Below are 25,681 nucleotides of genomic sequence, written 5' to 3'. Positions count from 1 at the left end.
TGGGTCAAAATTGACCCGGACCATACCATGAAGGTATAGAATATGAACAGTATGTAAGGGTTAACTGAGACTTCAATAGGAATGCACAGCTGCTGTGACCCTGTACTCTTAAGGTGATCTGAGATTATAACAGACTGCCTCCACTGGGGGAGCTCTGGTCCTGCACAGCACCTCACCCAATCTTCCAGCAGAAGATTGCATTGGGGATCTCGAAGGAATAAAACATATGGTATAGGGACAAATAGCCAATGGTATTAAGGCAACAAGATCTACCTCATTTTATTATTAAATTGATTTTTTTTGATGAACTGATGTAGAGTATTAATGCTGTGTGTATGGGCTCTGAAAAAAGAATAAACTATGAAATAATAGAGGAAGTGTCAAAATTAAAAGTCAAAGGGTTTACAGACATAGTGACTACAATGATACAAAATCAAAGGCACAATGCAGTAAGTCTTTGTCTTTCAGCATCTCTATCCAGACTAGCACAGACATTCCTTTAATCATCCAATTCCCTACAAATTAAAGCACATCTGATTTCTAAATTTCCTAGTTCTGATGAAAATTTACCAATCTGAAAAATTACGAGAAACCATTTATAGACCATGGGAATCAAATTTGTGCTTGCATTGGCAGCTAGCAATAACAGTACTAAATCACACAGTTGAAATGTTAAATTGCTTTTTTGAGATTCTGAGAGTAGTGTCTTAAGTCAGATTCAGTTTAACTTCGGAAGTCATTTTGACCTTTCAAGATACACTGCTAAATACCATCTTCATTTGCATGTAACCTACCATATCAGAAAGCACATCCATACAAATATAGAATTCGACATTGTTTAATGTCTCTTTCAGTACAGAAGTGTAAAGGAGAATGAAGTAATTGTTATTCCAGATCCAATGCAGCACAAATAAGAAGAAAACACTAAGATAAAGAGCACAATAATCTTAAAAAAAACAATTAATATGAATACATAATATATATCCATTAATTGTATGTACATAAGGTGACTAACAGGAAATAATAAAGTAGGGGTGCTATGGGTTCTGGTGGGGTGGGTTAGTGGGTGGAGGTGTTGAACAGCCTTACTGCTTGGACAAAGTATTTTGAGCCTGGTGGTCCTGCTGTGGATGCAATGTAGCTTCCTTCCTGATCTGAGTGGGACAAACAGTCCACGAGTAGGATGGGTGAGATTCTTCATGATATTGCTGGCCTTCTTCCACCACCTTTCTTCATATTTCTTTTATATATTATATTGAACTAAGACAGGGTTGTCACCGTCAGTGATTTCAATATTGATATTAATGATCTCTCAGATGTGAATCTGTGGCAGCTGAATTCATGAACTTACTAGACAGCCCAGATTTTTACCCAGCGTGCCACTGAGCCCACCCATCAACTTGGAAATGCACTTGACTTAGTAATGACGAAAGGGTTAAGGCCCTCACTCTGATACCAGTATCTCTGATAATTTCTGTGTTCTTTTTGATGTCCCCTGTCTTTAACCAAGACCATAAAAGAAATTACAGTTTAAAGGATGGTTTCTTGATGCTGCAAAGCAATTTAAATTCTCTGAACTGGCTAGTTTATCTGACCCATATGACTAAACTGCTCAGTAAATAAAATGGTTGATTCGTTTAACAATAACTTTGTATATATTTTAAACTTGGTGGCCCCACATAGGGTTTAAAACAAATTACTGAGTGAAACGATGCCATGGTTAAACAATTTTGTCCGCCAGACTTAAGAGGTCATGCAGAGTGGCTGAGAGAAAATGGAGGAAAACTGGACCAGAAGTCCACTGTAATATTTTCAAGGAAGAACTAGGTTTCTTAATGCTGCTATGCACTCTGCAAGAAAAGCCCATTTTTCTAAGAGTATTACAGGGAATACGAGGGTTGATTGATAAGTACGTGGCCTAAGGTAGAAGGAGTCAATTTTAGAAAACCTAGCACACTTATTTTTTAACATAGTCCCCTCCTACATGTACACACTTAGTCCAGTAGTCATGGAGCATACGGATCCCTTCTTTGCCAAAGTGGTCCACAGCAGGGGTGATTGATAAGTTCGTGGCCTACGGTAGAAGGAGATGAGTTACACAGCTCTCGTTACATGCACGTGTAGTTCCGCTCTTTGAGTGAAAATACAGGAAGTTTGAAGTTAATAACTCATCTCCTTCTACAAACGTACTCTAGGCCACAAACTTATCAATCACCCCTGCTGTGGACCACTTCTGGAGGTCCAAGACGCTGACTTCCACAAAGAAAGGATCCGTATGCTCCACGACTGCTGGATTAAGTGTGTAAGTGTAGGAAAGATAAATGTGCCTAGGTTTTCTAAAATTGGCGCCTTCTACCTTAGGCCACGAACTTGTCAATCACCCCTCATAGCAGTGATTCAGGAATATTGTTAAACTAACTTGAACTTACAACATCCTCAGTCAATCATCTGCCACAAGAGTGAGAAATTCACAATATTTTTTAACAACAAGATTATTTCAATTGGGGGAGCATTGCTAAGAGTACTGGTACCTTCTATAGCCAACCTCGTAAAAAAGATGGCAGTCATATCAAAATTTACAAGTATATTCTGTTCAGACCTCTACAAGACTGTAACAAAGAGTAAGCAGTCTACTTGCTGCCTTGATCCTGTCCCTACCACACACTCTAAGGACTCTTTTAATGGTGTTTACGATTCTGTTTGAAAAATTATTAACACATCTCTTGAAACTGGAGTTTTTCCAGATGCCTTCAAAATTGCATCTGTCAACCCCCCCCCCCCCATTTAAAAAGCCAAAACTTGGTGGTGTGGTATTAACTAACTATAGGTATATATCAAATTTTCTCTTCCTGGGGAAAATTCGTGAGAAAGTCATTTTCAGCCAACTCAACTTTCTGAATGAGATCAATATTCTGGAAGAGTTTCAGAGCATGGAGATGGCCCTTACTAAAACTGTCAGTGACCTTGTGCTCAGCTTTGAAGCTAACACGGATCTAATTCTCCTAGATCTAGGATGCTACCTTTTGACCCAATTGACCACAACATTCTCCTAGAACACCTTGAGAGCTGTGTTGGCCTTTCTGGTAGCACCCTTAAATGGTTTGCTTAGATATATTAGAGAGAAAATTTTTTATTTGTCTTGGGGATCATTTTTCTAAGATGTACAATGCACTTTCTAGTGTTGCTCAGAGAAGCTCTCTTGGTCCCTTACTCTTCTGTCTATGCTCCCTTAGGAGACATCATTAGAGAGCATAAATTTAATTTCCACAGTAATACAGATAATACATAATTGTATATCCTGTTTGAGCCTATATAACATCCTAGCTTCTCTGACTTCTGGAATAGTTACAGTCAACAAATGGATGAGCAATAATTTCCTAAAACTAAATGAAGATAAAACTGACATGCTTTCAGATTGGTCCCAAAGCCAAAAGAGAGAAACTTCTTGATAAACTTGGGAACTTGTCCCCCCTTGTAAAATCAGAAGAAACAAGCTTAGGTGTTATCCAATCACAAACAAGAGAAAATCTGCAGATTTGGAAATCCAAGCAGTTTACACAAAATGCTGGAGGAACCCAAAAGGCCAGGCAGCATCTATGGAAAAAAAACTACAGTTGACCTTTTGGGCCGAGACCCTTCAGCAATCCAGTTCTGCTGAAGGGTCTTGGCTCGAAATGTCGACGAGGCATTTTTTCATAGATGCTACCTGACCTACTGAGTTCCTCCAGCATTTTGTGTGTGAAGCCTGGGTGTTAGCCTTGATTCAGATTTGAATTTCAGATCCCGCATAAAAGATAATAAACAGAGCAGCATTTCTGCGCATAATAAATCTTGCGAAGTTATGTTGGTTTCTGTCATGTAATGATGCTAATTCATACCGTTATATTAAATGGAATAGATTACTGCAATGCACTTTTTACTGGCCTTCCGAAGCAACTTAATGACAAACTTCAGCTCTTCTAGAATGCTGCTGCAAACCAGGGCAAGGGAGCATGCCACTCCTGTCCTAACTACTCTGCATTGGCTTCCTGTACATTTTAGAATTTATTTTAAAGTTCTTAATGGTCTGGGGCCACAGTACATTACAGATTCGTTTTTGTTTTTATAGTCCTGCTCAAGCTCTTGGGTCTTCTTCTGCCAGTCTCTTAAATTTAAGCCATCTCCCTCAAAAGGTAATTGGCTGGCCAATTTTTTTGAATGACATTCATAAACTGTGTAAGTCAATACCGAAAAGTGCTATATAAAGGATGTAGGCTCAGTTGGCACTTATAACCGCCAGCTCAAAATTTATTTATTTAACCTTGCTTTTAGTTGATGTAATTTTGTCTTTTATTTTAATTTTTGCATTTTATCCCATTGTAAAGCACTTTGAACTATATAGTATGAAAAGTATTCTATAAATAAGTTATTATTGATGGGTAGGCAGGTGCAGATGATGCATTGGGCAATTTTGACTCCTGTTGCAAGAGTCTTCCTCTTCCTGTCCTCTCTCTGAAGATCAATTAATATTGTGAATAAAAAAAATAAAATACTAAAAATATTAATCTCATACAAGATGTGGAACAAGGATCTTTACTGAATATATTCAACAAAATACTGTAGGTCTGTTAATCACTTTCTGACTACAGCATTTAATTTTGTCTGTTATTTTGTTCTCATATTTCTGGGTACACTTTAATTTTGAAATTGAAAAGAAGTTCTCATGATGCTCTCTGGGGATCATTGCTGTGTTTGCTGTTCCTATTGGTCTGCACCTGGATTGGTGGCATCAGTGTTTCTGGATAGTAACTGTAAAGAAAGTAGTAACAGATGCAAGGACATTTGTACACAGCAGGTGAAATTTAAAGCACTGAAGTTTGAAGTGATTCCAGTTTATAGGCAGAATGAGGGGAGGTAATGTAAATGATGTATTGAAATTTTAAAGGAGCTGAAAAATCAGAGATATGGGAATATCTGCATCTTGAAGCTAGCTGGAAATTTACAGAGCGAGTCATTGGTTTGTAAATGGAAGGGTTAGGGTGAGACATTGAAGTGTAATAATTCAAATACAGGGCTAATTTTGTTTTAGTGGAGATGGTATTAGTGTGCAGCTACTGACTAGTCCAATCTCTTAAGTATTTAAATGCTATATGCTCCTAAGATTTTGTGATCCAGCTTTAACATAAATTGGTTGCTTTTCCTGGCTTATGAGGGTCAGTGGATGAAGAGAGTTTAGGACTGGTGGACTGGTACACATACACTTCCATCACAATGCAGTTGGAGAAATAACAGTTGACCTTTTCCTTTGCACTACAATGTATGTTTCCTCTTTATAAAAGTTCAGACCTATTTATCTGCCCCTGTCAATGAGCAGAGAAGTTTAAAGAGATCAATGGATGTTCAAAAACCATGGGTGTGATAAAGCAAATATGAATCTGTTTGCAGTGCAGATAGGGTTGTCTAACTAAGAATGTAGTTTATGGATGGTTGACAGAAGGAATTTTTTTTTCGTAATGTCTTGATTTGATCTGCAAATATGGGAGAAACAGATATAACTTGACATTCAAAAGGTACTGAATTAAAAATGAGAGAAGAATTTAATTACCAGACAATGGAGAAATAAGCATTGGCAGCTAGTAACAACAGTATTAAATCACGCAGTTGAAGCATTAAGTGGTTTCTTTTTGAGGTTCTGAGTGTAGTCTTAAGTTGGATTAGGTATACAGGTTTCCCCCGCTTTCTGAAGGTAGAATGTTCCTATGAAACAGTTCGTAAGCCGGAATGTCATAAAGTGAATAAACAATTACCATTTATTAATATGGGAAAAATTTTTGAGCGTTCCCAGACCCAAAAAATAACCTACAAAATCATGCCAAATAACACATAAAACCTCAAGTAACAGTAACATGTAGTAAAAGTAAGAATGATGTGATAAATACACAGCCTATATAAAGTAGAAATACTTTTCTGCAGCACTGTCTAGCGCAGCGAAAAATCTCATGGCAGCACTCTCGGCGGAAGCACTCTCGGTAGGAACACGGCGCAACAAGTGCTCTCGGCAGAAACACTCTCTCCAGTAACCTTTAAGTTATGAAGCTGCCAAATCATACCAAATAACACAAAAAAAACACAGCCTATATAAATAGAAATAATGTATATACAGTGTGGTTTCACTTACCGGAATTGGGAAGACTCCAATAAATTGCAGTTTCATCACAGTTAAACACTTGCTTATACGAATCACCCGTAATCTGTAATTATTTTCTTCAGTTCTGCTGGGATTTTTCGGCAGCTTCAATATCAGCCGAAGCACTCTCTCCGGTAAACGTTAAACTATGAAGCTGCTCTCGCCTCAGAAACCAATCCAACCACCCATGACTACCTTTAAATTCCACTTTCGCAACACTTTCATCACCAACATCCAGTGCTTTCTGTTTCAGCTTATTAAAAAGACTGACTGATTTCTCCTTAAGTACGATTGTATAAGAAAACTTAACAGTACACCATGCTTTGTACACCCATCAATCCACTCAAGCAATAGACTTTCCATTTTATCCAGTATTGGATGCCGACTAAGAGAGACCACTTTGCTACGAGCAGAACTAACAGTAACACCGGCAGCTTTCAAAATTCTTTCTCTCTGTGTATAAATAGTGTGAATGGTGGACACAGGCAAATTCAACGCGTGGACAATGTCCTTACTTCGTTCACCACAATCGAAATGCTTAATTATGTCTATTTTTATGCTTAATGTAACACCCTTACAAGCTCTTTTAGACTCTTCTGATACCTTAGAACTCATCTTGCTAACGGATGCACAAAATAAATCAAGATAAAGCACATGTTTAAACAGTGGCGGCTAGAATGCAGTTCCGGGGGAGGAGCTTGGCTGTTTGGGTGCGTGCTGCCTGTTTTCTTAACAGTGAAAACACCTACTGTTAGCGAAAACAGGTAACTTATGTAGGTCTTTCGGAACAGCGAGGTGCCGTAAAGCGAACGTTTGGAAAATGGGGGCCACCTGTAACTGACACAGTATCTGAATATAGATTGCTTGATATAGCCACTATATTTAATTATAGTTATACCACCATTATTCAAGTACACCTAACTAAATAAAGAATAAATGCTTACTGTTTGCAGTACAGATATGCTAATGTGTCATGTTGGTGGGTAGAGTTCAGTATGTCAGTGGTTGAATGTATTGACTTGAAACAGAAAATACTGAAGATGCTCAGATATCGCATGGAGAAGGAGAGAGAAACTGCTAGTGTTCCAGGTTGATAACTTTACATCAAAGCTAGGAAAATTTAGAAACCAAACTTGTTGTAATTTGCATGGAATTGTGTGATAAAAGTAATGTCTGTGCTAGGGTAGAGATTGAGGTATTGAAAGACAAAAGGTAGTGATGCCTGTTGTGAGGGGCTGATGAAGGTTTGTTCATCTTAGGTGATCTGTCTGAAGGAGCTGTAAGTAGAAGAAAATGAATGGGGCCAGAGGAGAGACTAAAGAAATTCATGCTGAAACATTGAGCTTCAAGACACTGATATCACTGGTATACTGAAATAAGAGAATGCTGAAGATACAAGGCAGTCCGTGCAGCAAACATGAAGCGAGAACAGCTGAGTTGTTAATCTGTTGGCTTTTTATTAGCTCTGAGAGAAACTAGGTAAGCTACTTATTTGAAATTGTTGAGTCCCAAGGGCTTTAATGTGCCTGGTAGGATGATATGGTGATGCTGTTACTCCAAATTACAATGGATTTGTTAGAATATAATGAGAATCCAAAGACTGAAAGGCTATTGTGGGAGAATTAAAGTGACACTGGAAGTTCATGGTCATGACAGCTGACTGAGTACTGTGATTTCTTTGCAGTACTCCTCAATCTGCATTTAGTTTCTCTTCTGCAGAGAGGTCATATGAGAAATTCTGCATGCAGTACACCAAATTGGAGATACAGGTGAATTGAAGCGTCACAAGCGAGAATGTTTAGGTCCCTGGATGGTGAAAAGTACGAATGCAAGAATTAGCACTGCTGTAGACAAAATCATCAGAGCAAATGAGTTGAGCAATATAAACTGGAAGAATCAAATAGACTCCCTGCAGGAAGTTGGGTTGGAGGAGTTGTGGGGAGTTTTTTAGATTTGTAATATTGATTGCTGACCTATTCCTCAAATGGACATAGGGAAATACAGAAAGGAGCAGGAAGAAATTGAGATAACCTTGAGACAGGAAAAGTGGAGTATACTGAAAACAAGATGAAACTTCTGGATTTTATACATGAGCAGGAAGCATTAGCAATAATGTCATGTCAGAAAAAGCTGTATGGTGGGAATGGGTTGAAATGAGGATTCTTTAATGTATCCCGCGAAGAAACAGGTAGAATGAAACTCTCACTGTCTCTCCACTTTGCTCTGGAACACCTAGATAACTCCAAAACGTATGTCAGGCTGCTGTTTATCAATTATAGATCAGGGATCTACACCATCACCATCTCGACGTAGCGATTCTTGACTTCATTATAGGGAGACCTATAATTACATCTCCTCACTGATGGGTAACACAGGTGTGCCTCAAGAATGCATCTTAGCCCACTACTTTACTCATTCATGGCACAACTCAAAAGCCATCTATCACTGATGACACTGCTGTTGTTCGTAGAGTATCAGATCATGTCAGGGATGCATACAGAAGTAAGTTAAGTTGCTGGTTTCATGATGTTGTAGCAGCAACCTCACACGTGCTGTCAGTAAGAGCAAGGAATTGATAGTGAACTTCAGGAAGGGAAGTCAGGAGAACACACCAGCTCCCCACTGAGCAGAAAGGGTGAACAGCTTCATGATCCTAAGCAGAAGTATCTTAGGTGTTCGTCCTGGACTCAACACATTGTTGGAATCGCAAGGATATTTGGTATGTCACCAATGACTCTTACGAACTTCTGTAAATGTATGGTGGAGGGCATTCTGACTGGCTACATTACAGTCTAATATGGAGGCCCCAGTGCAGAGGATTGCAAGAGACTGCAGAGGCCTGTAGACTCGGCCAACTCGATCATAGGCATAACCCTTCCCACCATTGAGGACATTTTCAAGAGGGAGTTCCTCAAAATAGTAGCATCCATCAGTAAGGACCCTCACCATCTGGGACATGCCCTCTTATTACTACCATTGTGGAGGAGATAAAATAGCCTTGAAGACCCACACTCAAAAATTCGTAAACAACAACAGTTCCACCAACAGATTTCTGAACAGTACATGAATCCATGACCATTCCCTCATTATTGCTTTATTCTACAATTTATTTGTGTAATTTATGGTAATTTTATGTCTTTGCTCAGTTGCCGCAAAACAACAAATTTCACAACATGATAAATCTGATTCTGACTTATTGTGGTTTCAGAGAGCTGCATCTCTGATTTGGAAGAAGCTGATGGAAGTTTAGCAAGGTATATGAGAGATGGTGGAATGGGAGTGCATTGGAGTATGTTCAGGGAAGAAACAAAAGATCTTCCTGCTGTTGAATGGAGGGTGTGGAAGGATTAAATCCATGTTGCAAATGAGCTGGAGGATGTTGGTGGTGTCAGGCCTCAACATTAAATCTAATAGTTTTTGGGGCTTCGGAGCCAGTGCGCTCCACCGGGGGTGGAGTGGTGTGGCATCCAGGTTGTAATCGATACTGCCCCAGTGCTTGGTGGAAGGCAAGCTCTATAGTGGTTGACTGAAGACTTCTGTGGAATTCAATGGACTCAGAGTCTGGACTATATGTGTGTGTGTCTAATTTGTATGGTTGTATTTTAAAGATATTGTATATGTGCTTGCCATCTTGTATGTGTGAGGACTAGACTTCAAGCTGTTATGTTGGCTGTTTAAACAGCCAGGGGAGAGGATGTAGAAATTTCATTTGTTTTTGTTCTCTGCTTGAATGCAATATGTAGTTTTGATTTTGTACTGTGCTTTCTCAGTTGTAGTCCAAATGAAAGCTATTTAGAGCTAGTGCTAATGTTAGCCAAGTCGTAGCAGGTGAATTAATTATGCACTCATGTAGCACAGTTTTTGTCTTTTCTTGTCAATCCCAATTAACAGCTGCAATGTATTTCCATTCTGCATTTCTAAAAGCAGTGTTACGTAACCGGCAACAATGAATATCAATTGAGTCAGGTTATATAAAAACAACCAAACATTTATTAAACACGGATAAACAATTAAAAAAAGACGAAAACCTTAACTCGAAGTTAAACGCTATGCGACCATTCAACAAATTGCCACTCAGTACTGGTTCTTAAAGCAATAAATGCGAAAACAGTTCTTAAAGCGGTAAAGTCAAATACATTTCTTAAAATGGTATTGGAAAGTCCAATACATTCAATTGGGAGAGACTTCTCTGGAGAAGGATTTCTTCATAGACGCGACTTTCCTGGTGGTTCTGTCCAAAAGGATTCACGATGAAGGAAATAAACAGCTTAAAACAACTGACCTTTCTTCTGGCGAGCAAATCCTGCATGAACTACCCTGATCTTTTGGCAGGAGTTATCTTCGATGCAGGTCACTACTTCTTCAATGAAGACTCAATAAGGTCGATCCTTTATTAAGCTGCCGAACATTACCAACTTCTCTTAATCCTTCATATCCTGTACTTCGATAAAGTCTTCACTCTCCAGTACTACTGAATAGGTACATCAACAAATCTGGCAGAAATGGGTAAACTGCCAATCCAGCACTATTGTGCCTTACAATAGAACGTAACACTCCGTTTTAAAAATGAAACTGCGTCATAAGACAAATACGCAACGGAACAGAGACACTGACCAGTGTTCTAGCTGGAAAGCTAACTGCGTCACCAGGGGACTTCCCTTTTATACCCGTGGTGAACATGTCATCACGTGACCTCACCGGCGGAAAAATTACATCAGATGACCTCCAAAAGACCATTACATCATTCTCACAAGAAAGTCACAAGATCTCCTTGAGGTATGTAACAGTAGCATGAAGGAGCTAGTACTAAAATGTGCTGGATTTGGGAGTGGACACCTAGGATGTGTTCTATTGATGTATTCATTTTGAAAGGGAAATGGCAGTTTCAATACCTATTGCATGCTATTTTTTAAATCACTTTTGATTTGATAAAGAATTCCATTACCATGTGATGGTAACTGTTAGAAAGCAATTTATTTTGCCTTCAGGACAATTTTAATTTCAATAATGGCTTACAGAGTAAGCTGTATTTTAATGTTGGATATCCTTTCCGGTATGCTGATATCTACCTTTCACATAATTTATTTAGCATCCAAGCTACTCTGCCTAGGTAAATGCCAACCCATTTCCCTATATTTGAAGCATTTAAGTTTCTCATTCACTTTGGTTTTGTAGATACGAGGGGTGATTGATAAGTTCGTGGCCTAAAGTAGAAGGAGTCAATTTTAGACCAGTCCCAGAATCTGGATGTGCTTTGCTCCAACAAGGGCAGAAACACAGACAAGTGTATTTGGGAAGTAATGACTCCTGAGAGATCTCAACATTGGCTTTTGACTCATTAAGTCTCAGGGCATCAGATGAACCATGGACCTGGAAGATTCCTACCATCATACTCCCTTAGCTAGTAATTCACTGCTTTGGAAGAATACTTTTGGTAACATGCATGGAGAGGCAGGGGGCTACAGAATCATTCAGAATAGTTTTTCCAGCTGAGTTTGCAGTGTCCTATAGGGCATCCAATGGAGATGTAGTTACAAGAAAACTTGTTATAAAAAAGCAACATATGCTCTATCTCTTCACCCAGTTTCTTATTATTTACATCTGCATTTAACAGAGTTGTTTGGAGTAACAATAGGGTAGCGCTTATAGAGACTGTTCTTTGTTTCTCCACCATATAAAATGGGATAACTTTTATGCTAAGTGATGGGTTTAGGATGGATCTACCAGCACAAAACTGGTGTTATGTCCTGTCAGTAGCTGTAGAAGAGTACTTCCTCATAATCTGTAATCACTGTATATATCACATTCTCAACACCATCAAGCCAACGTAAAGTGCTACCTGAAAACATTTGAAACTTTTAATTGTTATTTTTAGTGTATGCGATTCAGTTATTTGTAGAGAGGGAAACGATCATTTCTCTTTTTCCCACTCCGTGGTTACTTTGAAAGCACTCAATAACGGGTCTTTTGTTTCTAGTCTCTAAAGTGTAAGTATGAAGCAAGTGAATTTTGAAATGTATTTAAATTTGCTTTTTCAGGTCTTTAAGCAAAAGGCAGCACAACTTGCTGAGAAGTTGCTGCCTTCCTTTAACACCCCGACTGGTATCCCTTGGGCAATGGTGAATCTGAAGAGGTGAGTTTACTTACATAATGTCTGTCACAGGTAGAGCAGGAGTTATTTCCCCCCTCCACCCCACTCTCACTTTACTGCCATATTCTGTCCACCATCTATTAAAGCAGAAGGCATGTAATCTGCAGAATGGTTGGTTTATACCTTTTCTGCATTTTACAGTTGGCAATATAGCTGTAGTCTCAAAGTAAAAGATATTGGATAAATTGAGTGTATAAACACATTTGTAATATTAAATTGCACCATATTTTTCTCACCCTTATGTTAAAATGTTTCCTTAAAAATGGCTTTCATGTCCAGTACTTTGCTGTGATTAAATTTATGCATGGACAATCATGCATGCTTAATATCTGTAATTTATGCATGTGTATTGTGTGGGACTGGAAAATGCTCTGCAATTACTGAAAAGTTAACAATTTGAGCAATAATTTGTTCCAATCTGTGGTTTCCATAATCATAATACTAAATTTGGAGTTGTAAAAGCAATGTGACTGCAATTTTTAATATAACCTACAGCTTATAGCATTTTTAAATCTCCTGAAAGTTGCAGGGCATATTTTAATTGAGCATGGAAGCATTTAACTTTAAAAAAAAAAATCAGTTGCTGAACTGATTTTAATTGATATCTGGGTTTAACTAACATGTTCATTGTCAAACCACGATTTGATGTGCTTTCTTAATACTGAGGTTATTTCATATGATTAATGTTATGACATCCTGTACCAAGCAATTTTTGGCTATGCAGAATATTTTAGATTTCAAATTCATATTGAGAAGTTTGAATATTTCTGCATCAAAATCATTAATCTTATATTTTTTCTAGTTAATTCCAACAATGCTTTGCAGTGAAAAAAATAATAAACATATTTGATGAAATTTGATTAAAAAACTGAAGTGTTCATTTTATCAATCTACATTTTGTTAACTCGTTGAGAGTTTAATAATTTGGTTCAAAATTTGTGAAGGACTCAATGATAATTTTAGTTAGTACATTCGAAGAACATATTGTAAAAACATATTTTACAGTTATATCTCCTTGCACTAAATGATCTTTCAGAGTTGGGCATAAATTGTGAAACTATATTGACTTTGTTCACATCACGACCTCAGCTGTTTTGTAGCTCTTTGCAGTTCATGCATATTCGTAGCAACAGGGCATAAGTACAAAGCTAAATCAAAGCACAAACTTTCTGATGCACTGACATCTTTTAAGAGACTAAAACATCAAACTATTAAGTTGAATCTTGGTGATTTTTGGCTGACAGTTCTGACTCACAAGTCCTGGACTCGTGCAAGCTCACCAAGTCCAGACTACTGAGATGCAACAAGGTTAATTTGTTCCATTGCTGGAGTCAACATAATGTCTGACAATGAAGCCTCGTCTTCCTGGGGACATGTTCTTCCAACATGTCCTTGCCGAGGTCACCTTTTCTGCATATGCCATTCAGACTGCCGTATGTTCAGAGATCCTATTTTAAATGGGTTTCCTACAGACATTTTAAAAAATTCTTCTATCTAGCAAGATATTCACAAGTTCTTGCAGCAGGCCAAACTGTCCCTCTCCTCATCTCTATCTCAATTACTGGCAAAAGTTGTCAGGGTATTCTAAGTTTGGTCCATCCAGAGTACACGACCGGAGATCCACTCACTACCAATGTCTTGTTACATCTTGCTAAGTGCACACCTCTGGGTGTGGAGGATCAACATAATTGCACTCAAAGTTCAAAAAATTCAAAGTAAATTTATTATCAAAGTACCATGTGTGACCAGGTAACTGAGGACACGCAGGCCCAGCAGGCAATGAAAGTGAGCAGTAGTCCTCATCTAGTATGACTTTGGCCTCTACATCTTAACAATGATCACTTATTGATGCACTTAAATACAGTGAAGATTTACCACTGAATTGGTTGACGGCTTCAACTTGTTTGTCAGAAATGTTTTTAAAACCTTATCACAAAATGGCACATAATGCAAGGCTTACTTTAATATGGAGAAATTTATCCAAATGGATAATGTCAAAATTAAGAGAAATTAATGTATAATTTAAAGATTATAACCTTTGCAGCATGGAATGAGCCATAGGAAATGTAATGAAATTTCCAAATTGGTGATAAAGGTTTGTGAATAACTCGTGCTTTACCTCTATTTGGGTGAAAAAAAAATCACATTGTCATTTAGCATTGATACATAGCAGAGGGATAAAGATTGAATGAGTATTGAATATTCTACCAAATGTTTAGCACTTAGAATTGTAGTAACAGGATTGCAATGGCAAGGCAGCATTCTATATTGTGAATATTTAACAGTTAGATATTTTTAAAGCTCTCACTTTTGAGAATACTTCCAGAGATTCTTGCCACGTACTTGTACAGCAGTAAAGTATCTGAGCTAATAATTTGAAAGCGGATATAAACCTTCAGTTTGTCATATAAGTGAATTACCATTGTTTAACAATTAAGGAAAAAAAGTGGCCAATTTGTGTTTCATTTAATTTTACAGCTAGATTGCAGTCATTTGCTTAGTTTATGATATCCACAATCTGTGTAATGGAGAAGATTAGGCACAATACTTCTGAGGGGAAACAGACAACAAATTAAAGATTTTTTAAGAATAGTTTTCATGTTTGGCTTGTTATTTGGAAAATCATGTTGTGTAAGTTCAGGGAAGTCTCTATCAGGGTAAGAATTGGAAAGTAGTCTTTTTGAAGTGTAGCTTCCAAATTTAAATTCTTGGAATATAATGATGTGGACTTTGTTAACAAATTGTTACAGATGTTAGCCTAATTCCTAGTTGTAAAAAAACTTTAAAAAAAAGAAGAAATTTTAGGGGCTTTTAGTATAGTTTGGTGAAACTTGCACATTGGCCCTGTATCATAACCATGTTTTCATCAATTAACACTTTATTGTATTTTGTTCTCCAGGCAGAAAAGTGCCTTATATAAAGCTAAAAATGTGACAAAATCAATTAATGCAAATTAACTTAATGAAAATTGCTTAACAAAGTAATAATTATTTGGAATTTGTATTATTATTTTGATATCACCATTTTTAGAGTTTAGGACACAACACAGTACAGCGTAGTAAGGGCCCTTCAGCTCATGGAATTTTGCTGAGCTACATAAACCTATATCATAATCAATCTAATCTTTCCTATGCAGTCTATAAATTTATAGTTTAGAAGTTTTTAACTGGTTGTAAAAGCTGCTTTGGTGGAAGCTATTGTAACATTTATATTGCAACAGGCTGGGGAGAATATTTTGATACTGGTGTAATATTGATGCAACATAATACTTATCAAGAGCAGAGTTGGAGGTAGCCTTGAAAAAACATAGAGCAGTATAGCACAGAAGCAGGCCATTTGGCCTACAATATCTGTACCCAACATGATGTAATTTTAAATTGATCCCATCTGCCTAATCCCATATCCCTCCATCCTTTCACTGTTCACGTTCTTGTCTAAAATGCTTTCAAAATGTGTTTCCACCAAAAACTATGACAGCATATTCCAGGTACCCATCACTTTGTGTTTTCAAAAAAAAGCCTTTTAAACTTTCCTCCTCTCACTTTAAATCTGCTCATTAGTATTTGTTACTTTAATCCTGGGAAGATGACTCTGACAATCTACCCTATCAATGATTCACATAATCTTATTTGCTTCTGTCAGGTTGACCCTCAGTCTCTGATGCTGCAGAGAAAGGAATGCAAGTTTGTTAGGTCTCTCTCTAATCTACATAACAGCCTGGTGCATCCTCTCGAAAGTCCCCACATCCTCCCTGTATTTCAGTGACCAGAACTGTGCACAATACTCCAAATGTGGCCTCACCAAAGTTTATCCGACTGAAACACTTTGGATATCCGTATCATATACAGTTGAACCACTGATATTAAATACAAGCTTGCAACAGTAAAGAGCTAGTGATATACAAGCCACCTCATTTAAAAAATTAGAGTGAATCTGTAGTATTATTCCACTAAGTTAACAAGGATAGAGAATTTTATGTGCAGTGATGACAATGATGACAAAATATAAAATATGGTAAAATATTTACAAATTGAATAATGTGACGGCAGTTTCCAACAGTAAAGAATAATGGAGGGAAAAGGAACTATCAGTTTTGTCTTCGAAAGCACTGGGCATGCGGTAGAATGGTTAGAAGATAGAATACAGATAATAGATTAAGGGGTAGTCATTTAAAACTGAGGTATATAAGAACTACTTCCAGTTGTGGTGAATCATTTATCTCAGAAGGTTATGGAAGCTTCACATTTGGAAGTATTTAAAAAGGAAGCAAATATATTTTTTGAAAGATCATGGAATTGAATACTATGTGAAGTAGTCACAGGTGGGTCGAGCCCTGGAACAGATGAGGCATGGCCCTATTAAATGCAGAGCAGGCATAAATGGCCAAGAGGCTTACCTCTATTATTATGAAGGCACCCACCAGCTATTGACTAACTTGCTTAAGTGACTATTTCTGGTTTAGTTGTTACTCTTGTGTGGAGCAGGGGTCTTGCAATCCAGTGAGAACATTCTTATATTAACATTGCAAAAGTTAGACCTTGGTTTGAAATAAAGCATTTTCCTGTTGTTTAGTGGCTACAATGCCCGATAACCTCTGCAACCTAGCAAATTCATTATTGCCCATTTGTGGAACTCGGGTGATGCTAGTGGTAATGAATAAATCTGTACATTCCTATTTTTCTTCCTTAAGCTTTTTTTCCATAATTGTGCACTAAATTGTTGCAGTTGTGTTAACTCTTGATACTATGGCATATTGATGATTAAAATGACTGAAGTTAGTTTGTTGTTTTTTTTTTGAGGCTTGCTCAAATTGCTTAATGTTCTGATATTAGCTGTGATCCTGTCAGTAGTTTGTGTTTTGGATGCTGGATTGTCCAATATATTGATGTCTAAAATGTTCAGGATTATTTCTGTGAAGTGATATTTTTTGAGGAAAACTTTTGTTTCTAAGGAATGGTAATGAAGTGCAATGAGATACAGCTTTACTCCAAAGTTGTACTGACATTGCATGGTTTTGTAGTAGTTATTTTCTCATACCTTATTTGAATCTGGAAATGATGAAAGGTGTTTTTCTTTTGGATGATCAGAATTCTAGGAAAGATTATAGACTACAGTTGCAACTTGTCAACTCATATCCCAAAGTTAATGCAAGATGTGGATTACCATAACAGGTGAATTTTATTGTAGGTACATTTGAAAGCATGTTTTGCTGTGTTTTTACATAATTTGTTATGGGATGTTACATAGGTGAGGTCAGTAATGTACAATTTAGTCCTTGTGATCTTGTCTGCAGTGAAATAGTATTGTACATACAAGTCTTCAAGTGGGAGAGAAGGTGCCATTTATAACTGAACCTGACTCTCTCTTTTCAGTGGGATAGGCAGTAATTATGTGTGGGCCTCGTAGCGAGCGAGCATTCTTGCAGAGTTTGGCTCTCTTCATTTGGAGTTCCTCCACATTTCCTGTTTATTGGGGAATCCTGTTTATGAGGAGAAGGTAAAATCTGTGGTTACATGTTTGGGACCAGATATGCGCAGTAATTGACGTGCAACACTAAACTGCATTGCATGATTCAAAGAAAAGCGATGTTAACAGTTTTCTGCCACACTTGTTGATGTGTACTTTAATTTTTTTCTTTAACAAATCTCAAATAAGATCTTCCTATATAGACTTCTATTTTCAGTCAAGAGACTATCGTTAAAAATTAGACAAGGCAGTACATTAAGTCTTTCATTTTAGGAAATTTAGGAAGTTATGTTGGTATGGCATAAGGAATGAATTGTGTAAGGCAGTTTTCTTTGGTTGTACGCACCTCGGTGCTGAAGTATGATGTGAAGTGTTGGTTCTTCGCAATTTTCTGGAAAGAACAGATTGATAATACAGTGGATTCCAGTTAATTGGATCACACTAGGACCAGTATATCTTAGCACAATTAAAAATCTGCCCCAATTAGTTGACGGTTCATGCAAATAGCTAAAAAATTATAAAAGAGACAAACTACAGTTTAACTGAGTAACAAATCATACCTTTAAATGAAATACAGAATAAATTAGAATATTATCAATATTACTCCTGGTTGCTTGTCATATCTGACAATGACAGGAAACCTGTGTGGAAGAGTTTTTAAAGGGGAAAAGCCATTGGACTGGGGCAGTTCCACTTTCTCAACCTTGGAAATCTGGCTCCAATGGTACAAGTAGGCATCGCAACTGAGGTCTTCCCTGGTTGAAGTAGATGGTCACGATTTCTTCTGTGCCTTGTCATGCTTTTCGCTCTCCAAGGAGTGTTGCAGAACTGCCTTCCTGTAGATCTCACATGCCCAGTCTGCCAGATCTGACTTGGTATACCAGGATAGGCACGTCACTATCTCAACTTGGTATGAAACATGCTGGCTACCCTCATTTGGTTTAGCCTTCCTGTCGAAGTGGTGCATTGGGGTGTGGCCATTGTCGCATGCAAACAGCTACTTGGTGCCACAGGTGAGACCTGAGTGTCCAGTGGGGAGCAAGGATAACATTCAAGATGATTGTCGATACTTTCAATTTCTTAGTTAGTTCCTAACTTGTAGAAGTAGTGAAATTATTTTATTTTTACTCCCATCCATTTCTAGCATTCCAGACCTCTGTGAACAAAACTGTTCTGAATTTTCTTACTCCTTTCTTCTTGCCACCAATCAGTGACAAAATTTACTGCTTTTTGAACATAAACACATGTAACCTACGCTACTTAAAAACTGTTCACTCCAAGATTAGTGTTGTCTCTGACGCCAGTCAGAAACTTTGACAAATTCCCCACACCAATTAAGTGGCGTAGTGTCCCAAATAAATGAAGGGAATCCCAGCAGTTTTTTGTTTAGATTTTGTTAGAAACATAGAAAACCTACAGCACATTACAGGCCCTTTGGCCCACAATGCTGTGCCAAACACGTACGTACTTTAGAAATTGCCTAGGGTTACCCATAGCCTTCTAGTTTTCTAAGCTCCATGTACCTATCTAGGAGTCTTTTAAAAGACCTTATCATATCTGCCTCCAACACCATTGCTGGCTGCCCATGCACTCACCACTCTCTGCATAAAAACAGCAACAACTTACCCTTGACATCTCCTCTGTACCTGCTTCCAAGCACCTTAAAATTGTGCCCTCTCATGTTAGCCATTTCAGCCCTGGGAAAAAGCCTCTGACTATCCACACGATCAATGCCTCAAAGTAGTTGTTTAAGAGTTCTCCCAAATAAGTGTCTGGTCCGATTAATCAGTAGCCCAATTAACCAGAATCCACTGTATTTAGTTTTGTTTGCAGATAATAATTTACAAATATGAGTTATCAACATCATTGAAAAATTAATTTGAACTTAAGTTGTCAGCAAGATTCAACTGGCTGCTTGCCGACTTCTCGATTAGAGCTTCAAGCTAATAAACTGTCATTCACCTGCATTATTATTCTTCACTGAAGTGTTGAATGGAAGAATGTATACAATGTCAAAACTTTCAAACATCCCTTAGAGCCAGGTTGCAACATCTGTTAATTTTGTGGGTGGCTTCTCTTTCTTTGCCAATACGTATTTTTTTCATATACACACCACATGAGTTGGTCTTTCACTTCAAACTAAATGCTGGAAGAAATCAGTAGGTTAAGCACATCTGTGTTGGCAAAGGGTGCAAGTTGAGGCTAGAACTAGGGGATATAGATTCAGGGTGATAGATTTAGTCATACTTTATTGATCCCGGGGGAAATTTGTTTTTGTTACAGTTGCACCATAAATAATTAAATTGTAATAAAACCATAAATAGTTAACTAGTAATATGTAAATTATGCCAGTAAATTATGAAATGAGTCCAGGACCAGCCTATTGGCTCAGGGTGTCTGACGCTCCAAGGGAGAAGTTGTAAAGTTTGATGGCCACAGGCAGGAATGACTTCCTATGACGCTCTGTGTTGCATCTCGGTGGAATGAGTCTCTGGCTGAGTGTACTCCCGTGCCCAACCAGTACGTTAAGTAGTGGATGGGAGATATTGTCCAAGATGGCATGCAACTTGGACAGCATCCTCTTTACAGACACCACCGTCAGAGAGTCCAGTTCCATCCCCACAACATCACTGGCCTTATGAATGAGGGCGGAGATGAGGAGAGACTGCTTTTCCCAGGCAGTGGTGAACCTGGAATTCTCTGCCCAGAGAAGTAATAGAGGCCATCTCATTAAATATAGTTAAGACAAGTTTAGATTGACTCTTGCATAGTGGAGGAACTAAGGGCTACGGAGAAAAGGCAAGGAGGTGGAGTTGAGTCTATGTCCAGATCAGCCATGAGCTTATTGAATGGCAGAGCAGGCTTGATTGGCCATAAAGGCCTACTCCTGCTCCTCATGTTCTCCTTATGATGCTTTGGACCAAGACCCTACATCAGAACTGAAAGACTACAGGAAAGATTGCCTGTGTGTGTTGGGGGAGGGGCTGCTAGGTGATGGGTAGAACTATATGGGGAAGGGGTGAGGGGTGGTGTGTAAGTGGAAACAGGTTGGGAATCGGTAAGTGGGTAGGTCAAGGAGCTAGGTAGGGAGGTGGTGGTGGGCAGGTGGAGCCAGCTTGGGGAAGGAATGGGAGAGTTGAACAAAGGGAGAAGAAAATTAGGTGAAAAAATTGGAATTAGTTTATTACTGTCAAGTGTGCTAAGATTCAGTGGAAAGTCTGCCTTGCCTGCTGATCATCAGATTATTTCATTACACAGAGTATTGAGGTTGTAAGATGTAACACAATAACAGAATATAGAATAACGTGTAACAACCCATGAGAAAGTGTAGTGCAGGTGGACAATAGTATCCCAGCTCATAGTGAGTAGATTGTGAGAGTGAATGTCAAAGGATAGCATTGGGGCAGTGGTTTACTTGAATTTAGAAAAATCTGTGTTTCACCAGTATGTCACTTTCATTCTCATGGAGTCTTCCATGGGGAAGATAGCTTATCCCAGTTATGTGAAATGTCTTCATCCAGATATGGTTTATCTTACTCTAATGCATAGTTTTACTGGTAGTAATATATTGAATATTACAGCACAGCTATATATATTCTACTGGTGTTGCCCCAAGAACATGACTCTGCTATCCTCACTCAGTGTGATACCATATCTATCTTTCTAATTAAGGAAATTAAAAGAGTGATTAGATAGTATTTGTATTATATTTGACATACTTTGCTTTATAAGTTGGGTTGGAACTTTCGGTTGTGCCCTTTATTTTGGCAATTTTGCCTTTCTTGACATGTAGGTGTGTAAATGGGGAATCTAGGTGGTTTATTGGATATCATGGCCTTCATGATAGGAAGGCCACTACAGTTCTTGAGGTACTTTGCTTATAGGTCTTCATTACTCAAGCAGCCAGATGGTCTGCCCTGGCACATATAGCCCACATGAATGGATTGTGCAATAGATTCAAAAGCCATATTGTCAAAGATCAGCCTTTCTGACCCCTCCACCCATTGGCCCTTCTCACAGTGACACCTCTTTGGCATTTGTGATGATTCAAATGCAGATTATCAGAGAAGGCATCATGACTGTTACCAGAAAGCTGATTTGAATCCATTGAGTGTCCCAGTGGAGCATCAAGAAAGTAGAATCCTCTTTTATATGTGGTGCATACCTAAATTGATGTGATGCCCACAAGCCTAGTGTTCACTTGCTGCCCTCTTGCATCATAGAGAAGGCTGCAACCTTCACAAAGCTTCAAGTTTGTTTCTCAAGCTGCTGCCTGGCAAGAAATAATGATGTGTATAATATAGTTCACTAGGTATACAACACTTACAGCATCTTACAACTGTACATACCCCTACTTTCAGCTTAGAAAGTTTCAGGTATGTAAATTCATGTGGTTATGTTTGTAACCACTGGCAAAATATTTCTTGCACTGCTCAAGAGCTGTAGTTGGAGAAGTTGGTATACTTCGCCATTTATTGAAGTGCTGAGGTCTCACACAGTTACCTTTACTGAAACTCAGATAGGAATAAAGACCTCCTTCTTCCTCCAGCAACTCTACATGCCTTTTGCTCTTCTTCCTAACAATGCACTTATGCTTGTACTGGGAAAAGTTTGTTTGTCAGTTTATTTATTTAGTGAGATACAGTGCGGAACAGGTTCTTCCGACCTTCGTGTTGGGCTGCCCATCAAGCCCTGATTTAACCCTAGCCTAATCACAGGACTAATTAACCTACTAACTGGTACATCTTTGGACTGTGGGAGCACCCGGAGGAAACCGGTGCAATCACGGGGAGAAGGTACTAGCTTCTTACAGACAGCAGCAGAAATTGAACCTGTATCACTGGTACTGTAAAGCGTTGTGCTAACCACTATGCTACCATGCTGCCCCAGTACTTTAAGATTAGAGATTCTAAGTGCATGGCACACCACTTCCCATAGACCTTGGTTCTCAGCAACTCTAGGATCCCCTTGACTTTATGCAGCATGCAGAAGTCAGTCAACAATTAATCTGCAAGTAGTGAATGATCCCTTTTAAGTAAAATCGGTGGGATGATGCTTCTTGATGTGAGGGTCAGAGAGCCAGACCTCTATGCTAGTGTCTTACTGCTGTTGCACACTGATTTGATGCCCTGATCCCTTGGCATAAACAACCAAGGATCTCACCTGGTCTGTACATACCGGCTGTGTGGTGAAAAAGGCACAACAGTGCCTCTTTCACCCCAGACGGTTGAAGAAGTTTGGTATGGCCCCCCAAATTCTAAGAACTACTTGTGGAGGCATGATTGAGAGCATCCTTACTGGCTGGTATGGGAACTGTACTTTCCTCAGTAACAGGATTCTGCAGAGAGTGATGCAGACAGTGCAACGCATCTGTAGATGTGAACTTCCCATTATTCAGGACATTTACAAAGACAAGTGTGTAAAAAGGGCCGAAGGCTCATTGGAGACCGGAGTTACCCCAACCACAAACTGTTCCAGCTGCTACCATCCGGGAAATGGTACCGCAGCATAAAAGCCAGGACTGACAGACTTCTTCCACCAGGTCATCAGACTGAGGAATTCATGCTAATGCAACTGTATTTCTATGTTATATTGACTATCCTGTTGTACATAATATTTATTGTAAATTACTATAATTTCACATTTGAATAGAGACGTAACGTAAAGATTTTTACTCATGTATATGAAGGATGTTCAAAGGCTCAAAGGTCCAATTTAATGTCAGAGAAATGTATACAATAACATCCTGAAATGCTTTTTCTTTGCAATCATCCACGAAAATAGAGAAGTACCCCAAAGAATGAACAACATGAACAACAGATAAACATAAGAACCCCAAAGTACACCCCAGCTCCACACCCCGCCCCCCCCGGCACGGAAGCGGCAGCAAGCAACAAACACCCCTCCCTCCATCGGAAAAAAAAGCATCGGCATCATCACCAAGCATTCAAGCGTGAGCAAAGCAATAGCAAAGACACAGACTTGCACTTATCCCAAAGACTTCATGTTACACCCGGCATTCGACATACTGCAGATTTTCTCTCTCTCCCTAATAAGGGAGAAAAAGGTGTCTCCATTTTCACAGCAAGCAGGGAGACATAACAAACAACTCGCTGGTTTACGATCTTAAAAAGTCCGTTACGTCGCTTTTTTCGAGCTCTGTGCCTGGAGATAAAAGATTCCAAGTCTTCAGGCCCACAGCAGATATCCTGACTCCCCCGAGGATACACGGGTCTCCTGTCATGACACCGACCCTCGATCCACCTGTCTCCAGATCCCCAAGATCGTAAGCTTTCGAATTCGAGCCGGGCTCTCAGGCCAAACAGTGGACAGTCCTGAAAACCCAAGAACGGGTCCCATTCCTGCAAGAAACCGAAGTCAACATGTAATGGTCTTCAAATGAACCCTGAAAGGGAAAAATAAAAATATTAAAGATGGAAATAGAGCTGTTTCCAAAGATGCAAGTAAAGGAGTCCCCGTTCAGTGCCATCTTATCTCTGCCTCCATCTCTGTGTAATAGTGTCAATTTAATTTAATTCAATTCAATTTGCTTATTCTGTCTACTTTTGGTCGGCATAAGCACTGCAGGCTCTAATATTTTTTTGCTGATATTGATAACAGGATGACTTGTACGACATATATGTGTAACTCCACATGTTGATTTTGTGTTGAAATCTGTCAAGGTCCATAGAACTTTTTCAGCCATCCTCTCTGATTTGAAGGTGCAGTGTCTGTTAAAGCATTAAGTTGTTTTCCATAATGGCCTAACTTAAAATTGCTTTCTTCTCTTGGTGATGTCTTCAGTTTTTATGTTATGTGCACGATTGACTCCAAACAAAAGGCTGAAATGGTTTAGCATTTTCTATTAAGAAAGGCAGTTAATCTGCACACAATTGGAATTTAAGAATAGCAAATCAATTAAATAACTATTTAATCTATTTCAGTAGTATTTGTTCTCAAGTGATGTTACCTAGGGCATTTATGCTCTCTAAATAACATGTTGATTCATTCCATCCAAATGAGAAGCCACCAACAGCAGAATACTGAAATGTCAAAGTAGGTTGTATAGGCAAGAACACTAGATTCTGCAGATACTGGAACTCCAGGGTAACACACTCAAAAGAGGAACTCAGCAGGTCAGGCAGCATCTATGGCAAGGATTAAACACTACTTTCCCTTCATTGTGTGTGTAACTGCATATTCAAGCCCTGGTGATTTAGGAGCTGAGGACACAACAGAGAAATGTGAGATCTCATTAAATTCAGTAGTATTTGATTTTTTTAAGAAATATTTAACCTAAAAGCAATTTTATTGGTCTTTTTCACATTTTGTATTTCCTTAAGAAATAGGAGGATACCATTTGGCTCATTGGGTCCGTCTCAGAGCAATGCTATTAATTCCATTTTCAGCAACCCGTTATTTTCTCCACAACCGATTCTCTCTCTCATGCTCCTACCCACCTGCATCAGTGGTTTGCTATCGCCAAACTCCATATCTATGGGAAGTGGGAGGAAATTGCAGCACCTGAAGTAAACCCACACAATTACAGGGAGAATGTGCATAGGCCATGCAGACAAGACTGGATATCAAGGTCAAACTTGGGTCACTGAACTGTGAGGTAATAGCACTGCTAAAGTACTGAGAGTGCATAGATAGTGTCCTTGTGGGGTTTAGTCAGCCACCATGTTGGATTGAGATCTGAGTTGTTCTGCCTGGTTGAAGCAATTTAATTAACATTGTTCAGACTTCGTTCATGCAAGAACCTATCACGAAAAAGAGAGACTCGGATAACATTTTTCACTGGTACTATTCTAAAAATTGAAACCAGCATTAAAGCTTAATCTAGAGTTGCTCATTGGAGACTACTTAGTTAATCTCCTAATTTTATATTGTTTTAT

At 38.6% G+C, this 25,681-nt stretch overlaps 1 protein-coding gene across 1 annotated transcript in view; it reads left to right on the top strand.

Moving 5' to 3' along the window:
* Positions 1-25,681, top strand: part of man1a2 (mannosidase, alpha, class 1A, member 2) — a 128,721-nt gene that overhangs the window by 67,669 nt on the left and 35,371 nt on the right. Inside the window, exon 6 of the mRNA XM_063050720.1 lies at positions 12,205-12,299. Coding sequence (XP_062906790.1) covers positions 12,205-12,299 — 95 coding nt within the window. The remainder of the gene's footprint in view (positions 1-12,204; positions 12,300-25,681) is intronic.

Source organism: Mobula hypostoma, chromosome 6 (genome assembly GCF_963921235.1).
Source record: "Mobula hypostoma chromosome 6, sMobHyp1.1, whole genome shotgun sequence".
Lineage (NCBI taxonomy): Eukaryota > Metazoa > Chordata > Chondrichthyes > Myliobatiformes > Myliobatidae > Mobula > Mobula hypostoma.
This window is presented reverse-complemented; position numbering and strand designations above follow the sequence as displayed.